At 43.6% G+C, this 20,530-nt stretch overlaps 2 protein-coding genes across 5 annotated transcripts in view; both read right to left on the reverse strand.

Annotated features, from left to right (window-relative positions):
• VWC2L (von Willebrand factor C domain containing 2 like) overlaps positions 1 to 16,136 on the reverse strand; it is a 136,611-nt gene extending 120,475 nt beyond the window's left edge. Inside the window, exons 1-2 of the mRNA XM_029068389.2 lie at positions 15,815 to 16,136; positions 13,055 to 13,524 (exon numbers count right to left, since the gene is read on the reverse strand). Of these exons, the coding sequence (XP_028924222.1) occupies positions 13,055 to 13,444 (390 nt within the window). The 5' untranslated portion in view covers positions 13,445 to 13,524; positions 15,815 to 16,136. The remainder of the gene's footprint in view (positions 1 to 13,054; positions 13,525 to 15,814) is intronic.
• Positions 16,137 to 17,813: 1,677 nt separating this feature from the next.
• The window catches only part of SPAG16 (sperm associated antigen 16), a 772,121-nt gene continuing 769,404 nt past the window's right edge, over positions 17,814 to 20,530 (reverse strand). For 3 of the 4 annotated variants that reach the window (XM_029068266.2, XM_029068265.2, XM_029068264.2), the window contains one exon: positions 17,814 to 18,123. In XM_029068266.2, the coding sequence (XP_028924099.1) occupies positions 17,948 to 18,123 (176 nt within the window). In that variant the 3' untranslated portion in view covers positions 17,814 to 17,947. The remainder of the gene's footprint in view (positions 18,124 to 20,530) is intronic. The other variant, XM_029068267.2, reaches the window with a different exon arrangement.

The following is a 20,530-nucleotide window of genomic DNA, read 5'->3' on the forward strand; positions in this document are numbered from 1 at the left end:
AATGTTAAGCACTGTTCTAAGCTCTGAAATACATACAAGTTGATCAGGTTGGACAAAGTCCCTTTCCCACATGGGACTCACAGTCTAAGCAGGAGAGTGAACAGGTATTGAATAGCCATTTCCCAAATGGGGAAACTGAAGCACAGAGAAGTTAAGTGACGTGACCAAGTTTGCCCAGCAGGCAAGTGGCAGTCAGGCCTATTCTATTTCCACTAGGCCACACTGCTTCCCCTAAACACTGACAGAGCAAAGTCGAGAGTTCTTTTTCACTCTAAAGCCATGGTTCCAGAAAACCTTTGATGTGACAACCTAAATTTTTATAGCTACTTGTCTTGAAGTAAGCAAAAGAGAGAAAAGACTTCGGTAACCCCTGTGAACTAGACCTACAGCTTAAAAGGTGAATACTAGGAACTTAAGAATGATGATCTGCAGCCCACTGCCCCGACCAGAAATTCAATCTTGGAATCGTTCTCAAACCATTTTTAGACCACAGCCCTCTGAGAGAGGCAGTCACACACTACCTAATCATCAATCAATCCTTTAGACTGTGAACCATCTGTGAGCAGAAATGTGTCTGTTATTATATTGTACTCTACCAATCACTTAGTACAGTTCTTTGCATACAGGAAGTCCTCAATGAATACAATTGAATTGAATTGATCATATGTATTGAGCACTTACTGTGTGCAGAGCACAAGCGTAGCTCAGTGGAAAGAGCATGGGCTTAGGAGCCAGGGGTCATGGGTTCTAATCCCAGCTCCGGCAACTGTCAGCTGTGTGACTTTGGGCAAGTCACTTAACTTCTCTGTGCCTCAGTTACCTCATCTGTAAAATGGGGATTAAGACTGTGAGCCTCAAATGGGACAACCTGATTACCCTGTATCTACCCCAGCATTTAGAACAGTGCTTGGCACATACTAAGTGCTTAACAAATAGCAACATTGTGGATGGCTTGGGAGAGTACATTATAACAGAGTTGGTAGATGTAATCCCTGCCCACAAGGAACTCACAGTCTAAACCTGGAGATAAACACTGAAATTGATTACAGATAATTGCACTAAGTCCTATGGGCAAATGAAGGGTACAGATCCAAGTGAAAGAGTGATGCAAGCAGGAGTAGAGAAGGCCTCTTAGAGGAGGTGGATTTTAATAAGACTTGCTTGGAGAAGCAGTGTGCCTAGTGGGTAGAGCATGGGCCTGGGAGTCAGAAGGACCTGGGTTCTAATCCCAGATATGCCATTTGTCTGCTGTATGACCTTGGGCAAGTCACTTAACTTCTTTGTGCCTCAGTTACCTCATCTGCAAAATGGGGATTGAATGGGAATCCCATGTTGGACAGTGTACAATTTGATAACCTATCTACCCCACGGCTTAGAAAACAGTGCCTGGCACACAGTAAGTGCTGTACGAATACCCGCAACCTCCCCCTCCCAGAAAAAACTTGCTTGAGGGTCATGTAACCCACCAAGCCTCTTCAGGTTGTAGGGCTGCACTGGGAAGGGAAGTGAAAGGCTATTCATTGTTGGTGGGAGGTGGTCACCCCACACATTTTTACCTCAGGGGAGTAAATTTCCTTGCTCCTGAAAATACCAATGATAATATATGGTATTTGTTAATCTTAATCATGTATCAAACACTGTCCTAAGCATTGGGGTAGATACAAGTTAATCAAGCCAGACACAGTCCCAGTCCCAGATGGGTTTCATAGTTTAAATAGGAGGAAGAAAGATATTGAATTCCTATTTTACAGTTGAGGAAACTGAAGCAGAGAGAAGTGACCTGCCCAAAGTCACACAGTGGGCGAATAGTAGAACTGGGATTAGAGCCCAGGTCATCTGATTCCCAGCCAGTGCTTTTTCCACTAGTCCATGCTGCCTCCCTGATCATCTGGTCCCAAAAGAGGAGAGAAAATAGTGGGATGCAGTCTCAATCTATAAATAAATGAGGCAGCGGTTGTCACACATCTCAACCTTTGTAGTATCTTGGGGTTTACCAGTGGTGTGGCTGTTATCATTTGAGAACTCCTTTTCTACAACACATTTGTATTGAAAAGAGTCAACAGGAGTCAAACCTTTGCATTTTCATTCTGATATACAACCAAATCATAGCTACCGTGTGCAAGTTAATTCTAAGGGCCTCATTCTCTTCATCTATAAGTGGTAGACAGTATTATTGATATTTTGGACAGGAATGGCATGAAAGTGGGGAATGACAAATTCCAGTGAAAAATTAAATTTGGGTATAAGTGCCAAACAAAATGGCTTCAATACTCCATTGTTAGCATTTTTTTGCAATAGGGCATTATAACTCATTTTTGATATACCTTACTGTTGTATAACTATAGATCCTTCCTGATATAAGTTCCATCAAGAATAGAGCAATGTTGAAATTTAGCCTTCCCAGTCTAAGCCCTGATTCCCCCTCTCCCTCACCTTCATACTTGGATCTATACCCTTTTTCACCTCCCCTCAGGCCCATAGCACTTATGCATGTATCTATAACATTTATATTAATGTATGTCTCCTGACTGTGAGCTTCTTCTGGGCAGGAATCAGGTTGCACAGTGTGATTTTGCCAGTGGTCAATAATGGAAATCAAACTCTTCATTCTGAATGATTTGGATTTTAATGGTTGTGAAATAATTCACAAACTAGTATTGTTCCATGACTTTGCTTCCAGGATAATCATTTTTTCACTATGAATTTCAGGAAAGAAAGCTACTGTCAAGGAGGTTCTGACTGTCAGCCAACCCAGTCTCTGGGCTATCAAGGGAGTCCAGACATAAACCTTGGATAGGACAACTGTGAGCAGATGCCTTATAGCTGGCATTATGCTAGGGAACCCAGTACAGCCTGGGACCATCATCTTCCAACTTCCCAGCTTACAAACCACCACTCTACCAATCTTCAAAGCCCCACTTAAAGTGCTTCTCCTCCAGCAAACCTTCCCTTACTGATCTCTCAGCTCCCTGCCCCCACTGTATCAATCTAAAAAACTTACAGTACTCACCCCAACCTAACTTATGTACATTTCTTTATACCCTGTTGCCTCTCCTCTTTGTAATTTTCTTTAATGTCTGTCTTGCTAAATTGTAAGTTCTTTTAGTGTAGGGATCACTAAGGTACTCTTTTGAATGCCCCCAAGCACATACCACAGGGCTCTGCCCCCAGTAAGTGCTCAACAAATACCAGTGATTGATCTGTCTTGCTTTCAGTGTCTGGTTTACTTTGTCCTCAGTCCTCTGGCTCCTTATTTCCTTCCCTGCTGTCTTCTACAGAGAGGTACCACACATTCTCCATCTATGTTTCCCAGCCCACTGAGGCACAGTGTAGTCTAGGAGTCAAATTTATTAGCTTATTGGCCAGGGACAGGCTAATGAAACTCAACCTTCCTTTGAAGCAAACCCCTAATCTTTTCAAAGTTGAAAAATGGAACAAGGACTGAATACACTTTAGACAGAAAGATGCAAACACTGGGAGTTTGGGGGACTTTATTAGGGAAAAGATCATGACTGTGAAATTGTTCGTACTCTACTAAATGCTTAGGACAGTGATCTGCCCTAGGTAAGTACTCAATTCATATGATTGAGTTTTCTGTAAGTCATTTGGATCCTTGCTCATGTTTCAGTGTCTTACACAATTCTCTAGACTTGCATTCCCTGTGCACAATCTAGAGAATTGTCTAGATTATATCTACTAACTCTGTTATACTGCTATATTGAACAATCCGAAGCACTTAGTACAGTGCTCTGCACATACTAAAGTGCTCAGTAAATGATTGATTGATCTTATGGTCATCTAAAACTCTCATCATTCAAAGAAAATTCTAGATGCTCTTTTTGTTCTACAAATAAGTTTTTAACTTTGGTTGGCATTCTACTTTATTTTGTGGTTTTACAAAAGCTATAAAATGATGAAGGTTATTATAAACTTCTAATAAATAATGCATGACTGAAACCCAAAAACATACAGTTTCTGTGCTCTCTGGGTGTATTCCTTATGGCAGAATACTTCCTTCCCCCTCTATTCCACAGAAACGGCCTCCAAGGTCACCAATGGTCTCCATTTTGCCAAATCCAGTGGCCTCTACTTCCTCCTAATTCTCCTCATCCTCTCACCTGCCTTTAACACTGTGGACCATTACTTCCGCTGGAAACATTATCTAATCTTGGCTTCACTGCCACTGTCCTCTTTTCCTCCTAGATCTCTAATGCTCATTTTCAGTCTCTTTTCCAATTCTTCCTCTGCCTCCTACCCCCTAACTGTGAGAGTCCCTCAAGGTTTTGTTTTTGGTTCCTGTCTCTTCTCCAGCAACACCCACTCCCTTGGAAAATTCATTTGCTCCCATGGTTTCCATTACTATTTCTACTGAATAATTCCTAAATCTACCTCTCTAGTCCTTTGCACTCATGTTTCCTCCTGCCTCCAGGGCATCTCTACTTGATGTCCTATTAACAGCTAAAACCTGATATATCCAAAAGAGAAATCTTCATTTTCCCACACAATTCCTGATCTCCCCTATACTTTCCCATTTCACCACCACCATCCTCCCAGTCTCATAAGCCCATATCTTTGACTCTTCTCTCTTTTTCAACCCATATATTCAGTCTGTCACCAAATCTACCTTCACATCACCAGAATCTGTTTATTCCTCTCCATCCAAACTGCAACTATGCTGATCCAAGCACCTACGTCTTGCCTTCGCTACTCTATCAGCCTCCTCACTGACCTCCTTGCCTCTCTTCCCCAGTCTATACTTTACTCTGTTACGTAGATCATTTTTCTTAGAAAAAATTCAGTCCATCACTCCCCCCACCTCGAAAACCTCTAAAATTGCCCATCCAGCTCCACAAATGGAAACTTCTTAAAGGCAATCAGATCTCCCCCTTCTACCTTACCTCACTTAGTTGATTTCATACTACAACCTAGCCTGCTTGCTTCGCTCCTCTAATGCCAGCCTACCATTGTGCCCCCATCTCATTTGTCTCACTGCCTTACTCGTTGTCCACATCCTGCCTTTGACCTGGCACTCTCTCCTCCTTCATAGCCAGCAGATCCTTTCTTTCCCCACCTTCAAAGCCCTACTAAAATCACATTTCCAAAAGGCCTTTCCTGATTCGGCTCTCATTTCCCCTATTTATTTAGTTCTGTATTCTTAAGCATATAATATTCACCCCACCCACAGTATTTCTGTACACATCCTTTTCTCCTATCTATAATTTATTTGAATGCCAGTCTCCCACTCAAGATCATAAGCTCTCCCACTCAAGAGCATAAGCTCCTTGGGAGGAGGGTCTTGTCTACCAACTCTTTCACAGTGTCTTCTCCAAGCCCTAGTACATGCCTCTGCCCACAGTGAGTACTTAATAAATACCATTGATTGGCACACTGTAATTCTATAGTTTTATTGCTAATGGCTGTTAGTATCTAGGTTGAAAGCATCATATTCTAGTCCTTTGTATTTGCAGATTCTCCACCCACTATCATTCTCTTCCCCACATTTGTTTATCCTGGTGCTATCTCTGACACCACTCTTTCTTTCCCTTCACATCCAAACCCTACTGAGTTTACAATATTAATTCCAAAACCCAATCAATTGTCTTCATTCCAACAACCACAATCCATGAGCAAAGCCTGACTATCTTGGAATTGGATTATTACAAAAGCTGCCAGCCTTACCCTCACACAGCATACAAAACATCCTTCTCAAACATTTCTCTGCTCTTCTTTCCCCACCCTCTTGTTGAGCCTATATTCTCAGCTAAGAGTTGCATCAGATTAACATTCTTGATCAGGACTCTCCACCAAATGACTCTGCTAATTACCTTTATCCCCAGCCATCCTCTCTCCTGTGCATCCTGCTCACATTCTCTTTCCACAATTAAATCAATCAATCAAAAGCAACCCTGCTTAATCTTATATATGATGCATCTGTCTCTGCCCCACTGCCTATCTCTCCACCCATTTCTTTGTCAAAGTGGGTTCCTTCACCTCTTCCAAAACATCACCCCCTCCAGGAGTGCTTCACAGAATTTTTCTCTGTTAACTCTAGAAACCAATAACATTTATTTATAAGGACGGAAAACCTAAACCTGACTGACTCTGCTCTATCATGGTTCTTATCATATGTCTACATTTTTGTAACTTGATGTGTTTATTGCTTCTGGATTCTCCCAGATTCTTCCCTTGGTCTCTGAACCCTCCAAAGATGATTTATTTGCTACAGTGCCTACTGTAAGATTTTGTTCAAAATCAGTTCTCAAATACTGCCATTTAATTAGGCTGATTAAACCTAACCTGCCAGTGTGGATATATATGTGGCTTGGTGGAAAGAGCACTGATTGGGAGTCAAGTCAAGAGACCCGAGTTCTAATGCCTACTTGGCCACTTGCATGCTGTGCAATCTTGGGCAAATCACTTAACTTCTTTGTGCCTCAGTTACATCATCTGTAAAATGGAAATTTCATATCTGTTTTCCTTGCCACTTAGATTGTCACCCCCAAGTGGAGCAGGGATTGAGTCTGATTTTATTTTCTTGCATCTCTCCTAGTACTTAGTACAGTACTTGGCTCAGGGTAAGAACTAAGCAAATATAAAAAATCATTTCCAACAAGATAATGCAAAACATGAATGATGCCAATATGGAAAATAGCAAAATTATTTGCAATTTTACATTGAATGATGTACATGTCCTCACTGCAGGATTCTATGAGTTGTGGGAATTTAGCACCTGGATGGACATCTGACTATTGTGGAACTAAGAAAATCTTTCCCCGAATAGAAGTATTTATTTTCATCCAAACCAAAATGTAAGGAGTTTGTTTAGCTTTAAATACAGTCCTGCTGATATGCAAAGGCTTGGCCTTATCGTGCATCTCTAACATTTATGATGACTTGGGCCCTTGTGAAAGAGCTGAGTTTTATGATACATTCCTCATAGCTAACTCAAAAACAAGTCCATCTCCTTGTATTCATCAGACTGAAATGCGATATTATCTGTGTTATAATTAGGAATCTTTGGTTCACCGTCCATCTACCAGAAGATATTCTCTTTCAGTTGCAGGGAACAACTAACAACTAATCACTCACCATAGTAAGTGCTTTAGCTGCAATAAATTAAAACAAATGTTCCAGTTAACTGGGGGAATAAACTAGCAAGCCAATCAGGAAAAGCCAGGTTTGACAAATAGATCCTGAGAGGACCAATCAGAGTGAAATAGTGTTCTTTGGCTAAATTCAATACAGGGGAACTACCTTATCTAATCTCAGTTCAATTCATTTCTGGGCACTTACATGGACAGACAAATCAAATTCAGCCAGGTTTAGCAGGGAACTGTTGAGGGGGCAGTCCCCTGAATCCAATAGAAACATAGGGAGTATTCAGAATTTCCCTCTTCTACTTTTGCCTAGTTGCCACTACACAGAACTGTAGGCTAAGACTGAGCATCCAAGACCATAAACTCATCTTGAGCAGGGAATGTGTCTGTTTATTGTTATACTGTACTCTCCCAAGTGCTTAGTACAGTACTTTGCACACAATATGTGTTCAACAAATACAATGGAATGACTGAATAACCATGGTGAAATTAAAGGGCGAGGTAACCCACTCACTAAAAATAAGGAAGGTAGGTGAGCAACGTAAGACTAAACCAACCTCATGCATCTAAATTGAGACTTTTGAACCTTAGTACATTCCCGTGGCCTAGTAGGTCTGTGAATCATTGAACACGGTCATGGATATACTCATTCCACCTTAAGTGGTTGGTTTTCAGCGGCAAACAAACAGGAAGCTTAGGTCCCTTAGCACAGCTGTGCATACTTAACACATTCCTTTTCAACTTCAGCCCTGAATGCACTAGGAGATGCACATATATATCCTCTACCAATGTTCATTATGACTGAAGAATAGTTGTAGCCCAGAGAAATGCAGCAGAAGACTGGTAGATGAGGTATCAGGGTCACATCTACCAACTCTAACGTACTCACCCAAGAATGTAGTAAGTGCTCTGCACCCAGTAAGTGCTCAGTAAATACCGGTGATTGAATATGCAAGAGAAAAGCATCACGGCCCAATGGAAAGAGCACAGGACTGGTTATCAGGAGACCTGAATTCTAATTTGGGCTCCATCTCTTGCTTGTTGTGTGACCTTGGGCAAGTCACTTAGTTTCTCTGCACCTTGATTTTCTCTTACGTAAGATGGAGATGAAATACATGTTCTCCCTTCCTCTTAGAATGTGAGCCCCATAAGGACCAGGGATTGTGTCAGATAGGTAAACTCTAGACTTGGGCCTCTAGAGTGAAAGCTCTTTATGGGCAGAGAATGTGTCTACCAACTCCGTTATATTGGATTCTCCCAAGTGCTTAACATAGTGCTCTGCACAGAGTAAGAGTTCAATAAATATGATTGATTGATGTGATTGTATAGTAGTTGGCATGTAGTAAGTGCTTAACAAATCTCATAAATAATTATTTATTATAATTAAAAGTCCATCAATTTCTAGCCCACGAGCATCTACGATGTTCTGGTTTGTGGTTTCTTGGAGGAACTGTCTCAAAGGATAGGCCAACATTGGTCAGTGTGGCCTAGTGGATAGAGTATGGGCCTGGGAGCCAGAAGGTCCTGGGTTCTAATCCTGCCACCACCACCTGCCTGCGATGTAAATGGCAAGTGACTTAACTTCTCTGGACCTCAGTTACCTCATCTGTAAAATTAGGATTGAGACTCTAAGCCCTAAGACCATGTACTGCATGCAATCTGATTGACTTGTATCTACCCTGTGCTTAGTATAGTGCCTGACACATAGTAAGTGCTTAAAAAAATCATGTAAAAAAATCCTCAAGTATATACTTAGGGAAATATTACCTCTCTTCCACAAGTCAAAAGCTAGTCTAGGGCACCCAGATTTGACAGTGCAGGTCCATGTCAGGGAAGACAGTGGAAATGGCCTAGATCAATTAACCAAAATATTTACTGAGCTCCACCTACTTTCAGAGCATTGTGCTAAGTGCCTGAGAGAGTAAGAGAGGATTAGTAGATGGGATCAGATGCCTGCCTGATGTATGAGTTTCTTTTCTCATGCACATGCTCAGTTTTCCAAATGGGGAGAACATGAGCAGTCAAATGTGTACCTTCCAATTGGGAAGGAATTTACCCAGCCCCATAAATTTTATTAATAGCCCTCACTCCTTACCAATGCTTTCATTTATTTTACAGTAACCTATGAAGGAAGCTAGTATATTTTCCCCATTATAGTGATAGAGGAATGAGGCCCAGTGAACCATCATAAATAGAATATACACTATTATCATGGTATCTAGGCCCCTGGGTCACCCTGCTTCTCTTTGACCTTCAGGGGAAAGTTACAGAATTTATCATTTAAGAATCTAATTTATCAGAAACAACAGTGAGATGATTTGTCTTCAGGGTTTTACTAACTCTGTTAAGTCAAAATATAAAGAGCTAAACAGTATGAGAGTTTATTTTGAGGAAGAGGGGTCTTTCTTATAGTTCAATCAAGAAACCTTATCATAACTACAGATTCTTGATCAACTCTACCTGGACTTAGCTCAAGCCTTATTTCAGTCATTTGCTTCCACTTCCAAGCACTTCTTTGTTTAAGGTGTTAATAAAAACTGCCTGGAACAAAAGATGTTGATGGAGATTCACAATCCAGGAATGGCCACAAAAAACAGGGGGGTGGCAGGATCAGTGAAGCAAAGGACCTGAGTAACCTACAAATTAGATCACTGAAACATCTCTATCATATTACTGCAGAGATTCTTGATGGGGAAATATTGTACGACTTGGGAACTTACATATCAGAGGCAGTTTGAATACATATTGCTCTGCTAATGTTACATTAGAAAAGGAAGTAGACTAACCACACCATCTTGAAAAGTTACAAAAAGTTAAGTTGGAGATATCCCATGACGAACAAAACCTGTGAGTGGTAGGGAAAAGAAAATTCAGAGTTTAGAAATAGCCTAGTAATCAAACCTTGTAAGGTTTGGGGTGAAATTTGAAAAGGGCCTCTAGATGTTGCCTCATTTTCATTTTCCATTTCCACTATTGGTCAGTATGGAAGATGACCTAAATGATGTATTTTGCCAAGGAAGCATAGACAAGAGACTGATGGAACTAGAAATTACAAATTACCATCTGGTGATTGTAAAGGCATGCTGGGTAATTACCCTTTCAACATGGGACCCAGTAGATTAGAAATTGATAAATGGGTTGAATAAGGGCTTTAGCCTTAGAAATTTCAGTCCTTGGATGAAGACTGATCTTTTGGTTTTTATGCATATATATTTTTGCAGAATGTAATAGAGCCAAGTATGCCCAATGCAATTGACAAAAAGAATGCAATTAATACCCTCTACCTACAATTTTAAATAAAATCAGTTCCAAAGGTACCATCAATAAATTATTTAAACAACCACTGAAAAACAAATGTTGAAACAAAGAAAATGAAAAATGAAAAATGACAAAAACCACCTTCCAACAAGTACTGATTCTCTACAAAGATTCTTAATTTGCAAGCAGGTCTGGAGATGGGGTAAAGAAGATATGGATAATTTTGGCTATCATGGATTAGCTAGAGTCCTAGATAAAAGGGTTTCTTTGTGATTGTAAGGGTATCAGTTTTGCTGCTAGCAAAGCTCTTCCGAAACATGCTTTGTTTGAGAGGTGGTAGTAGTAGTAATAGCATCTATTAAGTTTACTGTGTGCAGAGCACCGTATTAAGCATTGGGAGAGGATTCATAGGTGGGAATTGGATATGTCCCTGTCCCTGTCCTTTGAGGCCCTCAAGATCTAAGACTCAAAAGTCCTTTCTGTAGTGCCGTACCCTGGTTTTAGATCTCTGAGTGAATCAGGTTTGTAACTTTCCGCCTTGATCCCCGAAATTTCAATTTTCTATGACATTCTCATTTGTCTATTCCTGACTGCGCTGCACTGCTGAGAAACGTTAAAATGGGCATTGTATTCTGCCGTAGAGGTGGATTCATGCCAGTGATGGAGGCCAAATTATGCTATGAGCCACTGGCATTTTGCTACCATTGACAGTGATGTGTGAGAATCAGATAGCAAATTCAGTCTGATGGTTTGTAAAGTATGATGGGAGCCTTTAGAAGGAAACACTGTAAATAAACATGCGAGATGCTATAAAATAGCAGTATTAGCAAGAGCAGTAGATTATCAGGTCATTACCAGTCTAATCCCCAGGATAGGGCTCTGATAACACACTTAGATAACTGTGGCAAAGCAAAGATGATCTTTCACCTACTGAAAGGGGGTTCTGTTTCCCAGATCCTGTCATTAACACATTTCTCGGTTTTACAGTGCAAAAACTTCAAATACAACTTCAAAAACTCTGCCATGTGTGGGCTGTGTGACCTTGGGCAAGCCACTTAACTTCTCTGTGCCTTAGTTACATCAACTGTAAAATGGGGATTAAGACTGTGAGCCCCACGTGGGACAACTTGATAACATTGGATCTACCCCAGAGCTTAGAGCAGCGCTTGACATATAGTAAGCACTTAAATACCAACATCATCATCTCCTCCATATCAATCAGAAACTTCTTACCATCAGCTATAAAGAACTCAATCACCTTGTCTCCTCCTACCTTTCCTCCCTGATTTCCTACTACAACCCAGCCTGCACATTTCACTCCTTTAATGTCAACCTACTCATTGTACCTCCATCTCATCTATCTCACCAATCACCACTTGCCCCCATCCTGGCTCTGGCCCAGAATCCCCTCCCTCCTCATATCTGACAGATAACCACTCTTTCCATCTTTAAAGCCTTATTGAAGGCACATCTCCACCAAGAGGCATTCCCTAAGTAGGGTCTCATTCCCTCTTCTCCTACTTCCTTCTGTGTTTCCCTTGTTCTTAGATTTACCTCTTTGATTCACCTTTTCCACAGCCCCAGAGTACTTATGTCCACATCCCTAATTTACTTATTTATATAAATGTCTCCCTCCCCCTGTGACGCTAAACTTGTTGTGGGCAGGGGGCATATTGACCATCTCTTTTGTATTGTACTCTCCTAAGCACTCACTACAGTGCTCATCCCGCAGCAAGCACTCAATAGATAGGATCAATGGATTGAAAAGGATCTGTGAGCCTGAAATAGAAGGCTTCAGGTTCTATCCAGCAGGAATTTAGGCCCTTGAAGGGAGGCAGTGACATTTCATTCATGAGGGACATCGTTCCTATCCACTAAATTAGACCCTTAAGCCACTGATTGGACTTGTAGGTGATACTAATTAAAACTAGCCAAGGGAAAAAAGAAAATCAAATGCGAGGGATAAAATGAGCTTCATAATATTGTTCCATGGGTCCAAAACATCCAAACTAGAATTTTTTTTTTTTTTTACAAAAACTCAACCTTTTTATTGCTAGGAAAAAGAAAAGGGTAACCTCTTTGTGATTCCCTAGACAACCAGAGATTTTGTTCCTTGAAGATACCTATGAATGGATCACATGGATAATATGGTGTATTAAATTCTGGGTATCCAGCTATTTATAAGTATGACAACTTTCGTATTCTGAATGTGGAGACCATGATAAAAGAATGTGGCATTTTGGTAGCATTTACCCTTATAATCATTAGATTTTCAGCTCTGGAATTTGTAGAAAATGGTGCAAGTAAAACAGGATGCAAAAGCTTAATAGACATAATAACTTATGGGGACTGAAAAATTGCAGTGTCTCTGTTAAATGGGTCATCATTTATGATACCAAACAATTGATTCTTGCACAAAAGTATTTCAGCTGTGTCCAGCCACACCCTAAAGAATTTCTGTTTGCTCATCATGTCTACTGTTCTAATTGAAAAAAAAAAAAAACCCACAAAAAACATAAGCATCTACAAACAGAAAAGTCGACAAGACTAGTTCGATATTTCTTAACCAGGACTAAATGTTAATAGGAATGATACGCTTGATCTAGTAGAGACTTTTCCCCCCTCAAGACCTTTCTTGGCCCAAGCTTGAAAATAAGTGTTCTGGCACGTTATTAGTAAGTAGGGTGGGTAGCTCATACCTTAAATTCCTCCAAGATTTTATAACTTTTCCCATGATATTCACAGAAATTTTTCACTTCTTTGCATTCAGGACAGCATCCGTTGTGTTCCACTTTAGTGCACTTTGGGTGAATTTGGGGGCATTCCGGCTGGTCGCAAACAGGTCCATCCAGAGCACAGACACAAGGACAGTTAGAATGCCCTGGGAAAAAGCGTTCTCCCAGTTTGTAAACAAAGCCGCTGTCATCCACACACCCTTTCCCTCGGTAGTCATCAAAGATCAGATTGTCATTGCTTGAGGTCTGGTCACCTTCATCGGCAGGGTAATCTTCATGATTGATGGCAGCTGGGATGACCCAACCAGGGATTATCAATAGAAGTATGCAGGCTTCATGAATGCGAAAAGCCATCCCCCTCCTCAAGAACTTCTGCGTATGGTTCTACTGTTAAAAATACCCCGCTGCCTCCATTGGAACACCGGGAGGATGGGCTGAAAGCAAATATTTAAAAAAGAATAATTGGACAATGTAGGAAAAGATATAAAGACCGTCCTTTCAACCTGCTCACTGGGGTAGACAAAGGCTTTTAAAAGCTCAAATTGAATGATTTTTGATGTCTCTAAATTTCCATCTAGAGAATTCAGCTTAGGAAATATCTGCTTGAAAATGGTATCTTTGGGAACATTTTTAGGCAGGAAATCTCAATTCATATTCATCATCTGGTTTCAAAGGTTTAAGATTTTACTGCAGTTTAATGATGAGTTGGCCAAGTCTTAGAGAGTGGAAGTGATATGCCTCAGGTTAGGCAAAGTGAGTAGATCAAGAGAATTTGAATTCACTTTAGGTGGATAATGCCATTATATCACATGGAAGTGGCACATTAGACAACTTCAATATATTCAAATTTAAAAAAAAGAAACAGTGTGGAGAGCTTAAAAGTGAAAGCTGGAAAAAGGTAACGGTATCTGAAGTTTTGCATGTATGGGAATTGTAATGGCATAAACGAATTTATTCACATTAAAGAAGTTCTGTTTGATGTACAGAGGTTTAGAACAGTAAATGTGGACCTGGGTTGCAACAAGGGGGGGGTGCAAATCTCCTTTCTATTTCATGTAGAAAAGAAGGGAAGAATAAAAATGGCAATCAGAATAACACTTTCTAAAACTTTTGGCAAAATGCATTTCTGCATATTGGTCCAGTCTTTAAGCATTAAACTTGAATGGACAAGGAATATATGTCATAACCAGCACCTGGTATTCACTGAATGCTAATTATCATAGAATACTAATAAAGTAAGTGGGTGCTTGGAGAATGTTTTCAAACTGATTTTCTTCATAGTTTTGGTAATTCATGGATGCACCTAAACTGGTGTATGAAAGCTTCTGAAAACTGCATTACAGAGTTGCATGATAAAGTTGGAGGCGTTGGCCACCCCAAACTTCAAGTGATATAAAAATTATGTAAGGTGTCTGAAGCACCAGTAGTGGAAAGCCTTTAATGCATGTGTAGAGTGACTGTCTCAATTTTTTAAAAAAAAGACACGGGGACAACCTTGTCTTTTTTCTAAGAAATAGCAGGGAAGAAAATTCATCCATAATGCATTTTCCTGTGACATCCTATTGGTCGGCCCATATTAAATGTCAGGATTATAACATTATTTACAAATGTCACTCATGCATTAGTTTTCTTTCCAGACCTGAGCTACTATAATGACAAACTACTTTCATTTATTTTAAGAAAGGGGTAAAGAATAACTTTTTTTTTTTTAAAAAAAGGCTTTCTTCCCAAAACTTTTCATGAGCCACAGCTCATGAAAATACTTGATTTTTCAATTTTAATGAAATATCTGTATTCTGACAAAAGGAAAATCTGAGGAAATATATTTACTTATACCCTGAGGGAAGTTGTTCTTTACTATTGGAATTTTCTATGAGTAATGATAAAGCAGATGGATTTATTTTAAAACGTGTCAAAAACAATGACTCATGACAGAGGAAGAAAAGGCAAACCTAGAATCTCACTAGGAGAGCTAGACGATACAGTTGACAAGCAGTTATCTCCTAAATCCTTCCGGCGAATCAAACCTTTGAAAATTGTGAAGCTATTTTACTAAAAGGCAGCTGCATTCATGGAAATCGGTGTCTGTGTGTCCGTGTGTGTCTGTGTTGTGTGTGTGGAGGTGCGTGGGTCTGTGTGTGTCTAGTTTAACTTTGAGCAGAATACGTACAATGCCTGCTGACAGATGCATTCTACTCTCTGCTCCACTATACGAATGTCAGGGATAATACAACCATTCGTCACCGGAGACTTGGTAAGAAGAGAGTTTATCCTGCTACCAGCTACAGGTAGGAATGAATTCGCCGAATAAAGGCAAAATGCACATTTCCTCCCAAATTGGAAATTAACACTGTCATGTCAGGTGAGGTGGCAATAGTCAAGATACTTCCCCTCCCAATGTACTTGCCGTAACCCCCCCCCCCCCCCCCCCCGGCCCCCAGGGTGGAATGAAGTTCTAAGGCTGAGTCAAAGGAAAGCGCTATTCCGCAAAGGTGAGATGCCCTCGGTCATCTTGAGGATCCCTTTATTTGGGAGAGAAACCCGAAACCCATCCAACAAAATGTTGATGTCCAGATTTGATCGGGTCAGCGAGCGGTCCGTCCTTCCGACTGAGCTCTCCCCCCATCCCTCCTCCCCTCCAACGCCGCTTATCACAGTGCATATGACTCGGCATCTAATCTTCAGAGCAGAAGAACGCAACTCCCGTTAATAAGGTGCACTTACCTCATCAGACGGGCGGTTAGGGCTGCTGGGGTCACGGGCCGATCGGGACGGAAAGGTGAGGCGGGCTCGGGCGAGGAGCCGTTCCTCTTCGACTATCCGAGGAACGCATCCTGCGGGGACGCGTTGGAGCCCATCCTCTCTCCCGTCCCTCCCGATTGCAGAGCCGGGAGAGGAGCGGCCGGTCCCCCCGACCGGCCCAGCGCAGAAGGATCGGGATGGGGGTCCTGCGTTGGGAATTCCAAGGCGCTGCCCCCGCCCCGGGGGGAATTCCAGGCTCCAGGAGTCGCTTCGTGTTGCGCTTGACGGGATGGCTGGATTTCCTCCGCTCCTTGGGCGCGATTTCCCCGTTGGGGCTCCCACCCCCCCTCCCACCTTCCCACCCCCCACCCCCTGCCCTCCCTCCCCAGCCCCCGACGGGCGCAGGGGCTCACACACTGAGACCCACGCCCTGCCCGAGGCCGGGGGTGCGGTGCCCTTGCTTGTCCCGGGGCCGGGGCCGGGGCTGGGGCCGGGGCCGGGGCCGGGGCCGGGGCCGGGGCGGCGAGCTGGAGCCCGGAGGCGGCTGCTCCCGCGGGAGCTTCGGCCTCATCCCCCGCCGCTGCGCTCAGGTCCTGCGGCGCCCGGGCATCCCCACGGCGGCCCGGGGAAGGACGGGGGCCGGGGGGGGGGGGGCGCGGGGAGATGGTGGGTGGGGGGCGACTTTAGGAGGAAAGGAAGGGGCCGGGCAGCGGGGCTCCGGTCCTGGCTGTGGGGCGGTCCATGCCTTCGCGCCCGGGAGACGGATGGCTTCAGCACCGCGGACAGCGCCTTCGGCGGGGCGGGGCGGGGCGGGGCGGGGCGGGGCTGGGCGGGGCAGGGCGCCCTCCTCCTCTTCTGACTCCTCCTCCTTCTTTCCCTCCTCCTCCTCCTTCTCCTCCTCCTCTTGACTCCTCCTCCTCTTCTTTCTCCTCTTCCTCTTCCTCCTCCTCTTCTCCCTCCTCCTCCTCCTCCTTCTCCTTCTCCTCCTCCTCTTGACTCCTCCTCCTCCTCTTCTGACTACTCTTCTCCTCCTCCTCTTGACTTTTCCTCCTCCTCTTCCTCCTCCTCCTTCTCCTCCTCCCCTTCTGACTCCTCCTCCTCCTCTTCTAACTCTTCCTCCTCCTCTCCTGACTCCTCCTCCTCTCCTGACTCCTCCTCCTCTCCTGACTCCTCCTCTTCTTTCTCTTCTCCTCCTCTTCTGACTCCTTCTCTTCTTCCTCCTCTTCTTCCTCCTCTTCCTCCTCCTTTCCCCCTCCTCCTCTTCTTCCTCCTCCTGCTCTTTCTCCTCCTCCTCCCTCTTTCTCCTCTTTCTCCTCTTCTGACTCCTCCTCCTCTTCCCTCCCTCCTCCTTTCTCCTTCTCCCTCTTTCTCCTCCTCCTCTTCTGACTTCTCCTCCCCTTTCTCCTTCTCCTCTTCTTCCTCCTCCTCCTCCTCCTCCTGCTCCCGAGGTCTAGGGGTCCCCTCCCTGCCCATGCATCCCCCCCTCCATCCCCCGCCCCCGGCTTTGGGCCGATGCCATTACGCCTAACGGGTCTTCCGTCGCTCTCCCGAAGTTCTGTCGATGGAAACCCTCTGCCGTCCCCGGCTTCCCCACTCCCGGAGAGGAGGAGGCACGTCTCTGGAAAGGGAAGGTCGCCCTGGCTCCGGCTGGTGGCCGAGCCTTTTGCCGCAGACAGGCCTCCCCCTTCCCCCTCCCCTCCGCCTTCCTTGCTCCCCTCCTTCCCACCAGGACCCCCGGGACGCCCGGGGAAACTTCAGCTCTTTCTCCAGCGCGGAGATTTGGAGGAAAAGTCTCCGCGGGGCGGAGGTGCGGGGATGGGGCCGGGTTGCAATCAATCCCTCGCAGCCCGTCTGGTCCTTCTTTAGGCGTCCTGGCAAGCGAGGCGTCTCCCCCACCCCCCTCCTTATCGAGGCGGCGGCTCCCTCAATCCCAACTGGGAAAAAGGGGAAGGGGAATGGAGGAGGCAGTTCGGACACGCGGCCAAGTTGGATGGGTGGCTTTTATTCGGGGAAAATGCACCCCACTTACATCCCTGCGGGCTCCCGAGGGGACCTGGGGGAGGAGGGAGATGGGGGAGATGACTGGGGGAGATTCTTTTGGGGGGCGGGGGTGTCTCAGGACCAGATGCGGACCGTCCCATCCGCCCCCCCGGAAAACAGGTGCCCGGCGTCGTGGGTGAAGGCCACGCTGTGCACCTCGTTTTCGTGGCCCGTCAGTTTGTGAAGCTGCCCCGATTTGAGATCGAGCATGTGGATGGTGCCGTCATTGCTCGCCTGGGCCACGATCCGACCTGGAAGCAAAGAGGGAGACAGAGACGGATGGACGGACAGAGAAAGAGACAGAGATGGGGATGAAAGTTCCCCGGGACCCTTGCAGTTGACCCTTGCAGGCCGGGGTCACCACTGGTCAGGTGGAGGCGGCTGGCTCCCGCTCTGTTTTCCTGCTAACGGGTCCCTCCCGACTCCTGAAACCATGCTTTCTCTAGAGGAAGGATGCAACTCCAGAGTAGGGGCGATCGATAACCATGCTGCCTTTCGATTTCTGCGGGATTGCGTGAACTAAAGGATCTCTACTTACCCTTTATGCAGATGACACGGACAGCTTCATTATTCTCTTTTCATTTGATTTTAATAAAAACACCCTGTGGTTCGTATCGATTTTAAGCAACCGCACAGAGCCCATTTTATAATGGCAAAGGCTACATTCTAGGCACCGAGCGTCCGAGAGACTTTCCGGAGCATTTGCAGAGACTTGCGATGATTTTAGAATTCTACGTGAAACTGTTGATAGTTTGTTCAGTAATTCACCTGAAGCCCTGGTTTTTGAAACCACGATTCTGCTGCTTCCTTTTGTAAAAGTCTGGTCCAAGTATAATGATGAGCTTCGAGTTCTGAAAAAATCCTGACATTACTTTTAAAGATCTGACACTCTCCACTAAGAAATGACAGGATTAGGACTCACGATCCAAAACAAATAGCATTTCTCTTGCATGGGAAAAATGAATGCCAAAATGCAGTATCTTTAAAACCGTCCAGTCTCTGGTATGTATATTTTTGGGAAGTGGCGGTATAGCATAGTGGAACTTGAATTAATGCTGACATTAAGGAAGTTAATGAAGCAGCTAAACAGTAAATTATGAGATTAGAAAGAATAGGATGCTTTCCTTTAATCTCAAAATCTTTTAGGATAGCCGGGTATCGGGCCTTGCTTTTGACAGTCTAATTTGCACTTCACTTAGGAATTATATTGTCTTTCACATCAATCTAATTGTTGCCAACGTGGTTTTCTGCATGTCATCATTCAGACAGAAAAATGACCTCAGTGAGTAGCAGGAGGGTTACAAATCCGATTTGCTGTTAGAAAAGGGAGGTGTGGGGGTGCGGGGGGGGGGGTGGGAGTGTGTAGAATCATCTCCAGATGCTTTTAGAAATGTAATCCCAAATTATGCCTCAAGTGGTCATGAATATTTGCAGGCGAGGGAAATTGGGAAAGTTGAGCTAACCATGATGAATGTGACCTATTTGCAAACCTTTACAACTACTGGGCTTCTTCATCTAGAACAAAACCTGATACAGCAAAGATCTGTAGGATGGATTAGGGTGTCCGAAGCAGCAGATGTGAATATTTATTATAAACTCTCTCCTAGCAAATCTTTGCTGACAGAGGCATTACATATGGATTTTACTTACAGCCAGTCTCTATATAGCCAATCACAGTGGTGACTCCTCTAGAAGCCAAACAAATGATGTTTGCTGGAAACCTTAAGAGTGCAAGGCTGGGGAGGGGCACACACTAGCCCCATTTTTTTTTTCAACCAAACAAAAGCAATAGAACCAATAACCCATAAAAAATATAATGACTTAGGCAAGGACATTTTTGTTATTGTTGTTCAGGAAAATCCTGGCTTGGGTGAATTTCCCAGATCCTTCAGCGACTTTGCCACCAGTAAACATATTTACCAAGGATAAAATGGGAAATGGAATTTCAACCTCATCCATTCTGCCTCTTGCACTGAAAACATTTAATTGAATTGGCAACTACCTAATACAGCTGGTTAAGCTTTAGTTTACCTGAATGAAATGCCCTGGTGGTTTCTATGTGCTCTATTTTAAGGTACAAGATGCTGATGTTTGTCTCAAAGAGGAACATTTGTGCACTATTTTCTTTATGTCTATCTTCACCAAATGGGTGCTTGAAGAGCATGGCACCCAGAAGGCATTTTCGGTTCCAGGAGCATAACTGGCTCTGAGGTTGAGCCTGGTGAATATTTGATGTGAAAATAATATAGACTGCCATACTACCATAAACATTGAGATGATTAACATAAATAACACCCATACAGGGTCATATGTGTAGCTATATATGCAAATGGACTTTGAGCTCATTGTGGGAAGGGATTGTCACTGTTTATTGTTGCATTGTTCTTTCCCAAGCACTTAGTACAGTGCTCTGCACACAGTATGCATTCAATAAATATGACTGACTGAATGAATGGAATAAATGGAATAATCTGGTTGAATTTCTTCAATCAAAAAATCTGAAGTGTGTGATATAGTCTCTAGTCTATGAGCTCGTTGTGGCCAGGGAATGTCACTGTTGACTGTATTTTCCCAAGCACTGAGTACATGCTCTGTACACAATGAGTGCTTAATAAATACACTGAATGAATGAATCTGAAATATGATAGATGGTATGAA

This window comes from Ornithorhynchus anatinus, chromosome 7 (genome assembly GCF_004115215.2).
Source record: "Ornithorhynchus anatinus isolate Pmale09 chromosome 7, mOrnAna1.pri.v4, whole genome shotgun sequence".
Classification (NCBI taxonomy): Eukaryota; Metazoa; Chordata; class Mammalia; order Monotremata; family Ornithorhynchidae; genus Ornithorhynchus; species Ornithorhynchus anatinus.